The sequence below is a fragment of the Thamnophis sirtalis genome, unplaced genomic scaffold (genome assembly GCF_051295495.1).
Source record: "Thamnophis sirtalis isolate CommonGarterSnake01/CBP01778 unplaced genomic scaffold, rThaSir2_p1.2 scaffold_3, whole genome shotgun sequence".
NCBI lineage: Eukaryota > Metazoa > Chordata > Lepidosauria > Squamata > Natricidae > Thamnophis > Thamnophis sirtalis.
The window spans coordinates 127,047,053-127,065,838 of record NW_028261383.1 but is presented as its reverse complement, the minus strand read 5'-3'; the positions used below and the strand labels follow the sequence as shown (position 1 = coordinate 127,065,838).

Here is an 18,786-nt window from a genome sequence, read left to right as displayed (position 1 = left end):
TCTGGGAACCTAATTCTGTTGCTTTTCTTCTGGATGCATTTCTTTTTCAAATGTAAATTTTAGAACAAAATTAGTTAGAAGAAGCAGAGTGAGGCTAAGATGGGCATTTTAGGGGAATTCTGCCTAGGATATTTAAAAATGTTTTTTTTGTCTCTATTTTTAAACCCCCTTCCCCCCAGATAGAAATGCACTACTAAGGTATCCTGGTTATGTGTGCTTCAGCATTCTTCTTTGCTCTTCCCCACCCTTCCTGTCTTTCTATCTGCAGGCTGACATGAGCAGTGAGCGAGTTATCAGAACAGAAGATGGGGAATCCTTAGCCAGGGTAAGTGAACAAGTCCAAGTGTGACTGCCTCATAGCATAGCTGAGGTAGGTGATCCAAGCAATCTGCCTAATTTAAGAAAAAAAAGCCAACTGTATCGGCAAACATCTCCCGTTAATGCAGAGCAGACAGTATCCTGGTCAACGGCTTAACCAAATAGCAAGATTTCCTGCCTCCTCTTTGGGATTAGTATTTTTAAAGTTCCAGGGCTTTTGTTAAGGTTCCAGCACAGGAATTCCAAAAAGGATTCATGTTTGCTGGCAAGATGTTGCCATTTTTTCTTCCTCTGTTTTCATTCCAGGAATACGGAGTGCCTTTCATGGAGACCAGTGCCAAGACTGGTATGAATGTGGAACTGGCATTTCTGGCCATTGCAAAGTGAGTAACAGCAGCAGATAGTTTGCCTTCCATCCCTGGGATTATAACAGCATTTGGAGAAGGCGTTGAGCCTTCTTGATTTCATTTTATCAAGCCCTTCCATGACTTAAGGCTGGCCAGACTGGTAGGAATGAAACATCAGGAGAATTTGGAAAAGAGGGGCTCAGGAAACCCAAGGTAACTGGTCATTGGGTTGCTGTGAACTTTGTTAAGAAAAGGTTATCAGAGGTGAGACCAAATAAAACTCAACCTTCAAAAATGTAAGGAATTCTCACTAGTATCCATAATCAGAAATTTATTCAGCCCTTTGGCAGAAGTGTTAAATGGGGCAACCAAAATTACATACCTTTGTGAGGTTTTCCTTGAGAGTTCATCCCTCTCCTAACACTTTTTTTTCTTGGATGTTTCACAAACATCTCACCTATTTCTTTTTCCTCCCTTTTGCTGCTGCCCACTTATGCAATTTGTTCTGTTCTTTCTGGAACCCTTCGTAATCTTTGTGTTGAAATGAAGCATCCAAGAAATGGTGCACTGGAGCTAGTTTTCGAGGTCACAGCAGACCAGGAAGGAGTTGTGAGTGGCATCTATTTTCTGGGCACAGGTGGGGTAGACGTTAACATGCTTACTGTGTTTTAAGAAAGATGACATTTTCTCCTAGAAGTCCAGGAAAACATTTCTCTTTTCAAAAGTTTCAGAAGTTCCTTTTTAAAAAAATAACGTCTGAGCAGTGATTTGACCCTTTTGATTTCCAGGGAGCTCAAGCAGCGAGCGGTGAATCAGCTGGATGAGCCCAGGTTCCAAATCCACGACTACATTGAGTCGGAGAAGAGGCGGTCCAACTGCTGTACTTTTCTCTGAAGGAAGAAGGTGCTAAGACAGTCTGAACGAGCTACCGCTAAAGAGACCAAGGAGTAGGAGTGCCACTCAGGAGATGCCAGGGAAGGAAGGAAAGAAATTGGGAAGGGAGAGGGGGCTACTTCAAAGACATTACTTTTTAGAGAATCCCTTTAGAGACTGTACATAAAAGAAGTATATGTCTGTTGTTGGTTGCCACGTGTGGATGTGAAGGGAGAGAGTTAAGAATGCATGTGTGAAAGTATGCAAAGGCAATCGGGTTTTATAGTATTACTCAGGCCTATCATTCACTGGTAAGAGGAAAGGTATGGCCCACACCAAAGCAACTCTCTTAACTCTCACAGCCCTGCTCTTTGCATTGAAAAAAGAGGGGGGAGGTTGACCGGGATCTACACAGAAGGTCTCTCTCTCTTTCAAAGGCCATGGGAGACCTTTGGATAAAATAAAATACAAAAGGTTAATTAAAAGTATTGTCCTAAAAAGCCATGGTTTGTATGAATACTGAAACCAGCAGAAATATTCAGTAAAGTAAAAGTAGACAGATTTCCTTTGACCTCTGGCCTTTCCTGCTTCCCACACCCAAAGATCCTGCCAAGCTTCTCCTCCCTTCCTCCCTCCCTTAGCCCCAAGAAGGAGCTACAGGATCTAAGTGTGTCTTTTTTTGTCCTGGTTGGAACATCAAGAAAATGCTGCTGACGGGGGTTAGGTGGGAGAGGGAGAGAGAGAGAGAGAGAGAGAGACCACTCTATTTTTATGATCATAAACAAAGGAAAGTGTTAGAAAGTTGACTGTTCGTTTTGATGGGGCAATGAAAAAACCATTTGGGAAAAAAGAAAAGTCAGCATGCTGGGTGCAACAGGACAGAAAGCCTTAGCATCTGCTCCTCAGATGAACAAGGCTGCCTCTGAGTTCCTTTCCCCCAAAAACAACTGGGGATAAATGCATGCCATGAGTTTTTGGTCCCTTCTTACAAGCACATCTTGGGATTCTTCAGAAGAAGTGAATCTTTTTATAATTACCAAGCTCTCCATCCCAAACATTCTGGAAGGGGGGAAATTGTTTGAACTAAGCTCATTTCTGTCACATAACCATGTTTTATAAGCACATGTCATTTGGAATGGGCTGGGTGTTTCGCCATCATTCCAGTACACCCAACCACGTACATTCAAACAAACAGATGCAATCCAGGGGAAACTGCATGCATTGGCAGCCTATACATATACATATATATGAAGCATGTTGCTCCCAGATGAGAAGATTGTAACATTGGGTTGCAGTAGGATTTCTCTATAGTGAGTTGGTTCTGGATGGCATTCAGTGATCCTTCTGTCCTCTATTTTCTTTCCATTGGGTTGGTAGCTTATTGCCAGCTGTTCCCAACAGCTGTTCAACCAGGACAATCTCAACCAGATTGGTTTGCAGATTTCTTTCCAGGAGGGAGGAAGATGCGGAGCCCTTCTTCCAGCCAGTGAGGCACAGACGGGTCACATATAAACTGGTGAATGGCATTTGGATGCAAGGGAGACAATGGGGGGTGGGGATGATTGATTGGGTGAGGCTAGGGCCCAGAAGCAGTCTGTCTCTGAGCAATGCTTTGGTGTTAGGCTGAGACAACACAGAGAAATATCCAAGACCAAGTGCCAGGTTTTGTCTAACTGTGTTCAGATACACCACACTGTGTAATGCATTTTTGACTTGAATTTTCCTTACAAATTTAACTTGTCACCTATCTCACAACTGTCTTTCTTCTCCACTGCTTCTGGAAGTAAGCAACTAGTGGGTTGTGTCTGTCTAGATCAGAGTTCCCCAACCTTTTTGACTTTTCAGACCAGTGTGTGTGTGTGTAGGGAGAGGGGAGAGTTCCATACAAGTGGTAGGCAAGTGTGCATGTGCACAGCTCCATTTGCACAGGCGGTGGGCATGCACGCCCACCGCTCATGCAAATAGCAGTAGCACTTAAATTTGTATACCGCTTTGCACACGTGCTCGCCCACTGTTCACACAAGGGGGGATGCATTTGCACACAGGTGTGCTCACCTGCAACTTCTGTGACCTGGTTCCAAATGGCTCAAGGCCCAGAGGTGTTGAGCGTTGCTGATCTAGCACAGCACGGTGGGCTTTGGTTTCTTTTTAAACCTTTCTAAAGTTTTTTTTTCCCTTTTCCTTTCTAAAGTTCCAAAATGTGACGTTATTCTTACTGATTGTCCCCAACACAATGTATCCCTCCCCCCTCACATTTCCTGGTTTTTTAAATCCGCGTGGGTTAGGCAGGAGCAATCCGTAGCCAGCCATGCTCCTTATATGTTATGCGAGGCAAGTGCAGCCAGCACTGTGGCAAGAAATGGAAGCCTTATCTGTGAAAGAGAGCTCTTCCTGGCAAAGCCCACATATTTGTTGCCCTGGCAGCATTCACAGCTTCCCAGAAGAACAACAGCCAGAGTGCCAAGATTTAAGAGAGGGGGGGTGGATTCTAGCAAAACGGAGCATAGTTTCATATTGCCTGCACCTTTCCTGGGTGTCTAATGCTGGACTCTGGCAAATGCATGATCTTTGCAGGTCTTCGTACAAGCTTAAGTACCTCGAGATCAAGAAAAGGAGTAATGTTACGGGGAAAAGAATACCATCATCATCATTGTCCTTTCCAAGATCTGCTCCTTTTTTTCTCTCATCAGAAATTCAGCTCTCCTTTTTTTAATGCCTGTGGGAAGGCACAAGTTCTGTTTCAGCTGTTTCCACGTTAAAATCATTAATTTTAACGTGCAATTGTGACCCAATACATCTAGGCTGTATAGCAGAAGTAGCCAATCCTTTGGGTCCACCGCACATTTGGAATTTGGGATTCTTTAGGAATGGGCTGCCCTGCGCAGATCTCCTGTTCACAAAATCACTTGAGCTGGTCTACGCCTTTGAAGGCTTGAAGGTATTGCAGCAAATAAATGCTGTGTTTTAAGCTGGCACCGTTGCTTTGCAACCTGTCGATTTTATTTCTTCTTTTAAAAAAAAGCATCTACCAAATGTACTCCAACTCGGTCTACTCCTTGCTTCAATTCAAAGAATCTCAGGTAACATTGGTGGGTTGAGGCTGCTGCCTAAAACCTTGGAGAAACTCTTACAGAATAGTAAGGGATGGTATAGACTGGCACTTTCATTTCTGCACTATATGTTTTCTGAAAATTGGATCATATATTTTGAAATGAGCCTTATCCACTGCTTTGGCCTTAATTTGAGAATAATAAAAAAAGGAATACTAGAAAGAAATAGGATTACATGGTTAAGAACTACCTACAACTACCTTGTAACTAGCTGTAATGTTAATCATTATCTGAGTGGGTGATAAATGGGTGCCGTTTGGGTGACAAATAAGATTGTGTGGCCATACATTGGAACAGGAGAGACAATGTGAGCTCCCTCCTTTGCTTTTGTTGTTAAGTTTCTTTTCTGCATTTTTTGTATAACAAATCTTTCTGCCTGATTCACCAGGCATTAGAGGGATCAATTTTCCAAAGAATTAAAAGGGGACATGAGGTATGTGGACTAGAGTATTTGATTGTACAACAGATTGTTGTTAAAAAAAAAAGGTTGATCTGCATTTTGATTTATTTTATTGTGAACTACTCTGGGGAAGCCTGTTTTTGAAGGGCAGCATGCAAATAAATTATAGATGATTGTATATAGCTTTATATTAATATCCCCTATAAAATAAAGAAAATTGCTTCTTACTTTAACCAGAACTTATAGTCGTTCATTTGCTTGAAAGAAAGACCTTGATACATTTCTGCATTTTTTTAAAAAACTCTGCTGTTACGATTTCTTTTGATGAAATACCTTTTTAGATTTGGGATAAATTCTACTAGCCTCTGAATGTAACTGCGGGACTTGAGAAACTGCCTCCCTCTCATGGTTGTAGAGCACTACAAGTAGCCTTCAATTTACAGTCATTTATTTAGTGACCATTATAAGTTACAACAGCCCTGAAAAAAGTGACATATGACCAGTCCTTAACAACTAATTGAGCCGCAGTGGCGCAGTGGTTAGAGTGCAGTACTGCAGGCTACTTCTGCTGATCGCCGGCTGCCTGCAATTTGGCAGATCGAATCTCACCAGCCTCAAGGTTGACTCAACCTTCCATCCTTCCAAGGTGGGTAAAATGAGGACCCAGATTGTTGGGGGCAACATGCTGACTCTGTAAACCGCTTAGAGAGGGCTATAAAAGCACTGTGAAGCGGTATATGTCTATGTGCTACTGGCATCCCCATGGTTTTGTGACCAGAATTCAGGTGTTTGGCAATGACCTGTTCTTACATCAGTTGCAGCATCCCAGGGTCATGTGATCCCCATTTGTGACCTTCCCAGATGGCTTCTGAGAGGCAGAGCCAGTGAAGAAGTTATATTACATTAACAACTGTATGGTTCATCTAATAACTGCAGGGATTCAGTTAACTCTGGCAAAAAAAGTTGTAAAATTGCATGTGATTCGCTTAACAACTGCCTTGCTTAGCAACAGAAAATTGAATCCCAAGTGTAGACTACCTATATAAGACCAATGAAGACAGTATCTTCAGAGAATCACCAAACATTTTTTCCCCAAGAGTTTTATCTTAAAGGGCTATAATGTTTTGGGCAACCAGCAAATAGCAAACAGAAAACTCTGAAATAGTTCTTTCCTTCTAGAGGTAGCCCAGATCTCTGGTAACTCTTCAAGCATTTTTTTGCCAAGCAGAAATACCAAAATACTGCATTAATGTATAAATTCAAACCTTCCTACCCGCCTGTTGATTAGTTTTATTGACATCAATGATATCATAATCACCCATTAACCATTTAAAATTTGAATAAAATGTAAGTATTTGTTTCATCTGTTGTGTGGATAATTGAAGACTGTTGAAAGTACCTATTCAAATCAATTGAGAGGCTAGGTCCTCTTACTGTGACCTTCCTTAGCAATCAGGGATCTCATAAGAAGAATGAAGAGACATATGGCAAGGAACTGCAAATTAGATTGGATTCTAGTTATACGAGAGGGGTGTGGTGGCTCAGTGGCTAAGACGCTGAGTGTGTCGATCAGAAAGGTCAGCAGTTCGGCGGTTCGAATCCCTAGTGCCGCGTAACGGAGTGAGCTCCCATTACTTGTCCCAGCTTCTGCCAACCTAGCAGTTTGAAAGCATGTAAAAATGCAAGTAGAAAAATAGGGACCATCTTTGGTGGGTGTTCCATGCACCTTCAGCGTTTAGGCATGCCGGCCACATGACCACGGAGACATCTTTGCACAGCGCTGGCTTTTTGGCTTTGAAATGAAGATGAGCACCACCTCCTAGAGTTGGGAATGACTAGCACATACGTATGTGCGAGGGGAACCTTTACCTTTACTTATCTATATAATAAATTAATACAATACAATAGCAGAGTTGGAAGGGACCTTGGAGGTCTTCTAGTCCAACCCCCTGCCTAGGCAGGAAACCCTATACCTTTTCAGACAAATGGCTATCCAACATCTTCTTAAAGACTTCCAGTGTTGCAGTAAGAATCTGAAGCAATGGCCTAACTCTGCATAAGCTTTACCAAGAATTCACTTGGTGGATCTATGTTAGGTGCAGACAAAAATTCCACAAATGTGAAGTCTTCAAGTGAAACTTGATTCATGAACATATCCAGTAGTGGTGGATGTGCTCATGTAGTTTGCGAGCACTTTCATGTACTGTTTTGACTTTCTAAGCTACTCCTGGATAGTTTTACATCCAAGTGCTAGTCTGATTTGATTCTTGTAAGTTTTTCTGAGAACAGCCTATCGTGCTCGTAATGAAACACATACCCTCTCATGCATCCCTTTGTGAACAACAACAAACGTGGTTTTTGATTTATAGCAAAGGAATTTTTTTTAAAGGCAAAAATGTCTTCCCTATTTCACTTTAGTCAATCTGATTTATATTCTCTGATCCAGGAGTTTAAGTCAGGCACCCTAATCCTAAGCATACTTGTTCCGAAGTACATGACATTGGTGTTAGACTAAAAATCAGGGCTTTAGCTGGCTTAAAATATTCTTAAATTTAGGCTGCAATGCTTTTTACTTTTAAGACTTTATTTTAAAACTCATGATAAGCTCATACAACATGTTGAGCCAAAATGAAGCAAACCCTTTTATAGGTTAGTGGAATGGGTAAACCCAGCCACTGAGTTCAATTGCCCAGTCCAGGGATGGCGAGCCTTTTTCTTATGGCGTGCCAAAATTGTGTATGCGCACACTGTCGCACATACTATCATGCACACATATGTGCCCACACCAACTCAATCCTCCCCCCCACCTGCGCATGTGACCCCCACACGCATGAGCACACGATCCCTCCCCAGGCACCAGATACTTTCCTGAAGCCTGGGGAGGATGAAAAACGACCCCAATGAGCCACCTGGAAGTTCGGGAACAAACTTCCGGTTGGACCTGTTTTTCGCCCTCCCCAGCCTCCGAAGGCTTCCTTGAAGCAGGGGGAGGGTGAAAACAGCCTCCCCTGGCCCTGATGGCTGGCATGCCAACAAATATGTCTTCATGTGCCACCTGTGACATGTGTGCCATAGGTTTACCATCAGGGGCCTAGCCATTATAGATGGCCTTCTAATCTAAAGCATGGATTTTTCATTAGTCCATTTCTGAGATGGTGCATGGTTCAATGATAATTACCAGATCTATCCCAACAAAATTGTCCATAGTTGAAATGTACAGTTCTGATTTTAATTACAATGTCTTAGTAAATCTCTTGTCATCCTCATTCAACTTTTTATTCCCAGATTCACTTCTGCTTTTTCTGCTGTTGACAACTGCTTTCCCATAATTAAATTGCACAGAGCTCTTAGATTTTTTTTTACTGCCCAAGCCAATCTGGTTAGGATTTCACATCTGCATTCACTTTGGAATGCACACAGAATAAATCACACTGAGTACAGTGGGGATGGCTTTCAACAACCCAGGTATGCAGCTGAACTCTGTGTTCCCTAGGGAGAAGGGGAAGAAGATCCACATTATTAGTCATCTTTCTCCCACCACTGATTACACTGCTTGGTCCAACTATCGCGCATTGTATGCCTTCTTCCAGTTTTGCTCCTACAACTGCCCTTAGATGAGTTGAGAGAGACCGCCCCCCCCCCTTGAAGTCACCTTGTGAGCTCCAGCAACCATTGACTTTGCTCTCTCCAGTCCCAGCTCAACCATTTTTATCAACTACACCACACTGACTTTGGGAGGTACTTAAATATGCACAGAATTTCAGTCATGAGGGAGAGGCTACTCCTGACTGGAATTTGCCCAGCTGAGGCGAGTGGGTGTGGGAGAATCTGGGTGCACAATGCCTCTTCCAAGTAATAAGCACCCAGAGTTTCACTGACTTGTTTCATGGTCCAAAGGTGAAGGGGAAAAGTAAATAAAATCTGTTAAATTAAAACCCTCCTCCTCCTCCTCCTCCTCTTTCTCCCACTATTCTTTTACTGCAGACTTTAGCATTCTCCAGATGCCTTTCGCATCCCACTGGTGCCTTGTTGCTGTTGCTGGACTACAGTTTAGGCTGCCCGAACAATATTGCCTGTGCTTCCGAGAAAAGGCTCCTTTAAGCTTGTAAATGTAATGCTTGCAACTCAGTTTATCATTATCATCATCATCATCGTCGTCATTCAGAGCTCACTGCCGATAAAAACAGACCCAGAGTTTGCCCAGCTGAAGCTTTAACTTCAATGCTTCCACACTGAAGCTTCTATCTAGGCCAAAACATTTATCTTTTTTTCACCTTGTCTATCGCTTGCTGGTATATTTTTAAGGCCATTAAAGTTCTTAAAGTTCAGGCAGGGAGGCTGAAATGTTGAGACCCGGTTTAGAGTAATGATTAAGGCAGTGATGGCTAGCCTTTTTGTCTTTGCGCGCTGAAAATATGCTTGCACCTCATTTTGGGTCCCAAAGGCCTCCTGCATAAGGTGACCAGATTTTCAGATTGGTAAAGAGGGACACCATTGACCGGGGGGAGGGGGCTTGATTAAAAATTTTATATTTTGTCAAACATGACCCCAGGACACTGAAACCATCATAAATACAAATCTGTTGCCAAACATCAAAATTTTGATCACGTGACCATGAGGATGCTGCAACGGTCGCTAAGTGTGAAAATGGTCGCTAAGTGTGAAAAATGGTCATCAGTCACTTTTTTCAATGCCATTGTAACTTTGGTCACTAAATGAACTGTTTATGCTGGCTTACATTTTCAAGAGAGAGAAGCTAAACTCCTTGTTAGAATTGAAATAGAAATGAATAGAGTAAAGTAGAATAGAATAGTTTATTAGCCAAGTGTGATTGGACACACAAGGAATTTGTCTTGGTGAATATGCTCTCAGTGTACATAAAGAAAAATAAAATAGTAGGATAGTGGGATCCTTGCTCACCAAGCTCAGAAAACAGCGATCCCACGATCTGCCCCACACCTCCTCTTTCTCCCTCTCGTTCTCTTTTGGGGGGGAAGGAGGAGAAAGGACAAAAAGGAGAAAGAGGGAGAAATGGCTGCAGGGAGAGCGGCACCCGAGAGAAGCGGGCAAAAAAAAGAAAAGAAAAACCTTCCGACGGCTGAGCTGCTTGGCCCGGGACGGAGCCTCCTCCTCGCCATGCTGCCTGCAGAAAAACACGCAGGAGGGGAGGGAGCCTCGCCCCTTGTTGGTTGCTGTGAGCGAACCGAGCGGAGCGAGGGAAACCACTGCCCTCTAAAGGCCACATCGGGAACGACACTTCAGAGAACTAAAAAATTTTTTTTTACCGGCGTCCTTTTAAAAAATGTTTTTTTTCTTTTGGAAAATCAGGACTTTTTGAACATGTTGCGGGACACGGGACAAATTATTAAAAATTGTGACTGTCCCGCCAAAAGCGGGACGTCTGGTCACCTTACTCCTGCACCAATGTGGAAGCCAAATCGGGATGCAGGAGGAGTTCACATGCCCCCCTCCCCCAATTTTGGCCCTGGAAGGTCTCCTGCACTAATCTGGAAGCCAAAATGGGATGTGGAGGGGTGCACACACACACCCGCGCCCCATTTTGCACCTGGAAGGCCACCTGCATCAACCTGGATGCCAAAATGGGGTGCAGGGGCACCGAATGAGGCCCCAAAATCCAATACAAGCTCCCCCTGCACATGTGCCCTGCCCCCCACGCATGCGCAGCACAGACCCAAACACCAGCTGGGCACATGCGTGTGTGTGGTGGAGCTTGGTTGAGGCGACGGCTGGCGTGCCCGCAAAGAGGGCTCTGTGTGCCACCTGTAGCATGCATGCCATAGGTTCGCCATCGCGGGTTAAGGGAACAAGGCCAGAAATCGGGTGACAGTGAGTTCTAGTCCCACCTAAGGTATGAAAGTCAATTGGGATAGTCAACCTCTCAGCCCAACCCACTTTACAGGGTTGTTGTTGTGGAAAAAAATAGGAGGAGGAGAAAGCAATATTACATATGTTTGCCCCCCTGAGTTACTAATAAAGTAGTAAAGGAGAAATGTAAAACATCTACAGAATACAGCAAAAGCAGAAGTGGAAAGAAACTTGGAGGTCTTCTAGTCCTTTTTTTAAAAAATAAGAAGGGCTCCCCAAGCCCATAGTAAGGAAAATATCCATTGTACACAGTACCTCACTCCACGATACAAAACAAGTCCCCAAATATCCAGTGTGGACATTATTCCTTGTCCTTCCCTCCAGCCTGTCTCCTTGGAAACTCTCCCAAGAAAATCTACCCCATTCAAACATGCTGTCCAGCCCGTCTGTTTTCTGCCAGCTTCTCCACCAAGGAGGAGGAGATTGGGGCCTATGGTGCTATTGTGATTTCAAGGGTTCCTGAATGGTACATGAAACCTGGCACCAACGCACCCCAAGGCTAGCAAAAGCCTTCCATCAAGGGACACATTTTGAGCTGCAGACCTCCCTGCTGGCTTGTGTGGATTTGTTCCCCAGTTTCCTAGCTTTGTCACATCTTGTCTGAGGAGAAGCACAGAGGGGAACAGAACCACTGCTTTCCTGCTATTTCTCAACCCCCTCCCCACTCCCAGTATCGTTGCTCTGGACCTTCAAATGTAAATCTGGGGCATTCAGTGGGGGCTCTTTGCCTACGTGATGACTGGCATGGCTCACCTCAAGCCCAGCACGGAAAATCCTCTCTTCCCCCCTCCCCAGAGATGTGTGCTCACTTGACTGGCTGTTTGTCACCACCACCACCACCCGTCACTCCCAGCTCCCTCCGGGAACAGGGTTAAATTTGCTCCTCTGAGATTTTAGCTGATCATCAAATACGCTGAAGAGGAAGTAAATTTGCTGATTCTCTGTTTGACCAGTACACACTTAATTGGGAAGCCTTCTATTTCCGTTTGTCTTCCTTCTTCTCCCGAAGCCTTAATATACTCACAGTGGTGTATTAACCATTAACCATTAAGCGAACTAAGCACTTGCTTAGGGCACCAGGTCCAAAGGGGGCACCACGAAGTTGAGAAAGAAAGAAAAAAACCAATGAAGATTTGTACAGCATGTACAAAGGAGGGGGGGGGGCACCAAGATTAGTCAGTGTTTAGGGCACCAGTGAGCATTAATCCGCCACTGTAGTCACTCCAAATGCATTTGGAATTGACTGGGTAGTATGGATAGTTTGGGGTTTTTGTCCCATTTCTGCCCTAGGTTATTCCTTTGAAGGTAACATACTGTACTTCAAATGGGAACAGAACAGGAAAAAAAAACCTATTGCAATCCAGAAAAACTTTCTTCTTTCCTGCCTCTTTACACTGCAAATTGGTAAAACCTGGGAGCCTCACTTGAACAGAACTATTTCAGACCAACATCCATGTAAGCTAGCATTTTGTTTCTCAAAGGCCAAGATATTCCTTCTGGGCTGCTTCCAAGCAAGACCTGAAGAGATCAGGTCCACATCATTGCAGATGTTCCCTGCAATTGATATTTGAAGACATGCTGTGCATAGATCAAAAGTAGTCCTGAGTCTCCAAACCAATAGAATAACAGAGTTGGAAGAGACCTTAGACTATAAAAAAGTTGTTGAGATTCTAGAAATAGTGCAACCAGGATGATTAACGGACTGGAAACTAAAACATATGAAGAACAGTTACAGGAACTGGGCATGGCTAGTCTAGTGAAGAAAAGGACCAGGGGAGATATGATAGCAGTCTTTCAATATTTGAGGGGTTGCCACAGAGAGGACGGTGAACAACCTATTTTCCAAAGCACCTGAAGGCCAGACAAGGAATAATGGATGGAAACTGACCAAGGAGAGATTCAATCTAGAAATAAGGAGGAACTTTCTGGCAATGAGAACAATCAACCAATGGAACAGAAGTTGCCTTCGGAAGTTGTGGGGGCTTCATTACTTGAGACTGTCAAGAAGAGATTGGACTGCCATTTGTCAGAAATGGTGCAGGATCTCCTGCTTGGGCAGGGGTTGGACTCTGTTAATCTGTCTTCTAGTCCACCCCTCTGCTCAAGCATGAGACCGCACTTGCCCATGTTAATCCACTAATCCCTTTTAGAAGCCATTCAGATTCAAGCTGGAGCAGAATAGAGAACATGGTGCTAATTTGGATTACTTTATGCCCCAAATCTTTCCTTCAAAATCCAAAATGATATTTAGGGATATTAGGCTTGCATTGAGAATCACCTTCTTATTATGGCTGTAAGTAACCAGCAGGGAGAATTTAGTTAAGGCTTTTTATACTTCCTTGTTAAAATTCAATAGACTCCTTGGACTCTGGCCATGAATGGTTACTTACGTGTAAATTATTCAGCTTTTCTCCCTTTTGTATTTTTTTTATTCCTTTTTCTTACAGTACTTAGTCAATACTTGCCTTTTCTTTAGTGGTTAATCAGCTTCATAATGGAATGCATGACCATTTAAATCTTCTCCTTTAAGAGCTTGGGCATGGATTGGGCAACATTATAATGCATTTTGTTTTATGCAAATCCAGGCAAGTATGTAAAACACTTAAAAAATATCTGAAGCCTGTAAGAATTTTCTGCTTTTCCCTTTTTTTTCCTATCCCTTAAAAGGAACAAAAGCACACACTACCTTTTATGCATAATGCAGGACATGTTGATGAATTATTTTATGTATATTGACCACATCTTCAATTTGCACAAATCTTTAGGAGATGAGCTGCTATGAATTTATTTTCTTGTGCTTTTGAGCAGAATTACATTCCTCTCTTTGTGTGAAGCTAAAGCCCATTTTGCAGAGTCTGTGTTGAAATGTGGTTTGATTTAATCCTTTCTGTAATTTAACCCCTAATGTTAAAGTTAGTGAAGCAATTGTGCACTTCTGGGCCTTTGATTATGCAAAAAAGGGAATTGTGGCAGCTTCAAGTGCGTAATGTAGAGATCGGGAGCACCAAATCAAGGTATCTCACCCACCAAAGTCATCTCATAGAAGGATCATGAGGACTATTCCTGATACCTATCACAGCTCATCTTAAAAGTAGCTGCAGGATTAAGATATTAGCACAAATTCTGAGTCAGAAAATATATTCCCTTCGAGCAAGGCTTTCTCTGCCAAGGATGCAGCAGCTAAGTATCACCAAAGATCTTTTGCTACTGTAGTAAAAAACAGGATAGCATCTCCTTTCCCATTTCATGTACAAATGGCCTAACCTCTAAATCTTTTTTTCTCAGCAGAACAGGGTCCTTCACCAAATACAAGGAAGGCAGCTAAGAAGATTAGGAAGCCTTGGACAAATTTTCTGGTACCGAAGATTCCCAGTTCCACCTTCTTAATTTAGCCCCTCTCTTCTGCTATCTGAGAGTATTAATTTAATAATTTAGTAATTTAATAGATTTGTATGCCGCCCAATCCCGTAGGACTCTGGGCGGCATACATCCCCTCATGTGGGTTGGGTTCACACATTAATCATAACAATTATAATAACAATGGTGGAGAAAGAGACCAAGGGACTAATTCTGGCCCGCAGGAGACCAAGCCTTATGAATAAATGCATATAAATGCAGAATTAAGAAGATAGCAACAGACAGTAAGTGCAACCTAGGCAAAGAAACTGAAGAAACAGTAGACCACCTGCAAGAAGATCGCACAGGCTGACTACAAGCAGCGGCATGACAAAGTAGCAACAATGGTGCTTTGGAAAATCTGCAAGAAATGTCATTTGCCTGCAAGCAAGCCTCCTTCTGTATTATCTCTTCATAAAATAGAGAAAATCAAAGACAATGAAGAAGCTAAATTGTTCGGGGACTTTAGACTTCAAACAGTCAGGCACCTGCCACATAATACCTCAGGCTTAACAACTGTCAATAAAAAAACAAAAACAAAAAAGTCTTACCTGGAGAAAGCAGAATAGAAGAGAAAGAACTGGAGAGGATAACTATAGGAAGTTAAAACCCACCCCTCTGCTAGAAAAATGAAATATCCTGGGAAATATTAAGAAGGCAGAATATTATATTTCCCTGGATAAGAAATGGAGAAACATGTTTTAGGCAGGAAACAGACTCACTCTTAATAGCCCCCACCTTTGTCAATGGGCCATTAAAATGCCTGAGCCAGTCTATTCTACATAACATAACATCTCCTCCCTTCAGCTCCAGGGCGATGGGATTAAGGCATGATAGTATTAGCCCCTTTACCCATCTCAACACATGGCACCTGGGAACACAACCAAGCTTGGGACTCAAAAGACACACAACCTACAAAATTAGCTAAGACACACACACCCTTGCCCCTGTGAGTCTGACAACCAATCAGAATACATTTCTTACACAGGAACAGGAAATAAAGAGATGGGGCCGAACAGAGAGTATTAAAAAAAACTCAGGAATTCTCAGCAAGCCCCTTTGCTTCTTTTTCTTCACTCAACATCTTCGAAGCATGGGATCCTCTTTTTCCCCAGGACATCAAGCCATGTGGTCTTGTCCACCATTAAAACCATCTTTCCAAGCAGCCTCCATGTTTCCATATCTTTTTTCCCCACTTGGAACTGAATCCAGAAGGACATTTCTTCCAACATAACAAAATACAAAGACCTACAAATAGAAATTAAATGACTGTGGCAAAAACAAGCAAAGATAGTCCCCATAATTATAGGGGCCTTGGTTGCAATCCCAAAACATTTGGAGCACCACTTAACTACCACTGGCATTGAGAAATCCACCATCAGTCCATTACAAAAAGCAGGTTTACAGCTTCGATCCTGCAATGATATCTGTCCAGATACCAGATTTGCCTATCCCAGGTCCTGGGAAATAACTCGATAGAATGTCAAACCAGGGGTGGGTTCCAGCAGGCACTACTTCTGCTTTGCTCGTGGGTGGCTGCGTGCGCATGCGCAGTATAATAAAAATTGTTCTGCGCATGCGCAGAATCAAAAAACAAGGTGGTGCCGCCTATGGCACCGGCTGAACCAGTTCGGGAGCATGGCAGGCCTGGGTGGCTGCCAGTTCCAGCAACCCAGGCCGCCAAACCATTACCGGTTCGGCCAAACTGGTCCAGACTGGTAGGAAACCACCACTGTGCCAAACCCAGTCTGAACATCTGGCTGACTGTGCGATGAACAACAGCAACAATAATAATTTGATAGGTGGATATAAATGCCAAATCCAGTCTAAACATTTGCTGACTGTGCGACAAACCATAATAACAACCCAGACTTAACAACTGTCCATAAGAAAAACAAAAATCTGGATAATGGACCTGGTAGTACTTGGAGACAAAAGAACAGAAGAATACAAAGACCTGCAAATAGAAGTAGAATGACTGGGGCAGTGGTGGGATTCAGATAGTTTAACAACCGGTTCTCTGCCCTAATGACCAGCTGGGTAGGTGGGGCTCAGTGGTCATGTGACTATGTGGGCGTAGCCTATTCAACATCACTCACATTGATGAGCGCTTCTTCTTAGCTGTTACAATGTAAGAAGGGTTAACCGGAGAGGCAGTTTCTGGAAGCAGGGCAATAAAGTTTAGGCTAGAAACAACACCAGAATGTTTCCTTCTTGCCTTCCTTATAGGATTAGCCCTGTAAAGTGGAAAACAAAAACAAAATGAAATTTCTTCCAACAACCGGTTCTCCGAACTGCTTAGAAAGTTAACAAACGGTTCTCGTGAATAGGTGCGAACTGGCTGAATCCCACCACTGGACTGTGGCGAAAAGATAGTAGCAATAGGCATAACAGTACGAAATAGGCACTTTTGGAGTACCACTTGAACTCCATTAGCATTGACCAAATCACCCTCAGTCAACTGCAAAAGGCAGGTTTACTTGGAACTGCTTACATCTTATGATGATACTGTAGGAAGTTAGCACCCACCCCTCTCCTAGAAAAATGAAATATTTTAAATATTAATTTAATATTTAATAATATTAAAAAGGACCGAATATCTCCCCTAAAAGGGAGGCAGAAACTCAGCATCCCCACCTTTTGTCAATAGATCATTAAGGCCTGGGTCAGCATATTCTACATAAGAAAGATCTATCTCCTTCAGGTAGAGCCACAGTAGAAATTGCCCAAAGCCATTTCGTTACATCACCACCCAGCAAGAGTCAACCAAGCCTGGGATTCAAAAGACAACCTACAAAGTTACCCCTTCATGGCCCCGTGGGAGTCTGACAACCACTCAAAACACAAGCTCAAATTCAAAGCCCAACAGAGGGAAATAAAACCAGGGCACTCTGAGCATATCTTCCCTTTCCCCCCAGGATCTCAAACCATGTGGTCCTGCCCATCATCAATAAACCTTTTTTCCAAGCAACTTCCATGAATCCAGTGTCTTTTCCCGCACTTGGAACTGAGCCCAGATGGACATTTCTTCCAACAATACCTTTACCAACAACATCTGCCTAACCCAAGTCCTTGGAAAGAACTCATTAGATGGATAAAAAATGCCAAATCCAGTCTAAACGTCTGGTTGACTGTACAACCAATCATAATAAAATTAAACTTGTATATCACCCAACTCTCAATGACTCTGGGTGGCTCACAATCCTCAAAGAAATTACAATGCAATCAATACAGATTAAAGATTAAAAAAAACAGCAAGTGTGATGAAACAAGAGTTGTCACTCTCCCTTGCCAAATACCTGGCTGAAGGTCTCTTCTAAACAATAGCAGGTGGGAGGAGGGGGTGGGAGCAACCAGATCTCAGGAGAGGAATTTTGTCCCAGAGGGCTAAATGCTTGGTTTATGAAACCATTGCAATTGGCTACGTTCCCACAAATCTAAGTCCATGCCACCTTAATTTGCAAAGTGCAATGAGTAGGTTTATGTAACATATTAAGTTAAAACCAAACAAAGTACAGTGATGGATTATGGCCTTGCCTGATCTCAGCATCTGCCCTAATGATCAGAATAACTCAGCAATGCTAGTTATTGCCTCCTATCAATGACTTTTTATCTTCTTTTCTTCTCTAATCTTCTTGAGGAGGAGATGGGCGGAATTAGTGACTTATCAAGCCAGCAACATTTACCCAAGAGGACAATTTGTTCAAGAGGCCAAAAGAAAAAAATCTCTCTTTTCACACCATATTAATGACTTGTATAATTTTCTTTTTATAAAGACTCTCTTTGGTCAATGTGATCATATTCCAGGAATTAATAAACGGAGCTACTCTTGGAAATGTTCTGGGGGAAAAAACCCAGCTACAGTATACCCCATCCCCCCACCCAGATTTTTTTAAAATTGTGGATTGACTCAAGTACAAGCTGAACCTCTACAATATCCAACAGACAGGTTCAACAACATAATAAGAAATCCATTGAAAAAAAGGAGCAGGAGGAAGTTGCATGTACTTTGGGCCTGTACTTTGCCTATCAATCCATAGCAGTATTTCTCAGCAGGTTGGATGGACTTCAACTCCCAGAATTCCCCAGTCAGACATTCTGGGAGTTGAAATCCACACCTTTCAAAATTGCAAGGTTGAGAAAGATTAGTAGTGGTATGTTAGTACAAAATCCAAGCTTCATTCTGTATTATATGTTCAAGAATACACTGAATATTTATTATTTATTTATTTTATTAAATTGGTTTAACACCCATCTTGACACAGGGTAACTCTGGGCAACTTATAATGTTAAAAAGGGTAGTAAAGGTAAAGGTTCCCCTCGCACATAGATGCTAGTCGTTCCCAACTCTAGTGGGGCGGTGCTCATCTCCGTTTCAAAGCCGAAGAGCCAGTGTTGTGCGAAGACGTCTCTGTGGTCATGTGGCCAGCATGCCTAAACGCTGAAGGCGCACGGA

General features: G+C 42.9%; 1 protein-coding gene across 4 annotated transcripts in view; it reads left to right on the top strand.

Moving 5' to 3' along the window:
* The window catches only part of RAB37 (RAB37, member RAS oncogene family), a 40,000-nt gene extending 25,187 nt beyond the window's left edge, over nt 1-14,813 (top strand). For 2 of the 4 annotated variants that reach the window (XM_014075768.2, XM_014075765.2), the window contains 3 exons: nt 269-325; nt 625-701; nt 1,454-5,281. In XM_014075768.2, coding sequence (XP_013931243.2) covers nt 269-325; nt 625-701; nt 1,454-1,559 — 240 coding nt within the window. In that variant the 3' untranslated portion in view covers nt 1,560-5,281. Of the gene's footprint in view, nt 1-268; nt 326-624; nt 702-1,453; nt 5,282-14,222 lie in introns of those variants that run through there. The other 2 variants (XM_087710001.1, XM_014075766.2) reach the window with 2 other exon arrangements.
* Nucleotides 14,814-18,786: the final 3,973 nt, after the last annotated feature.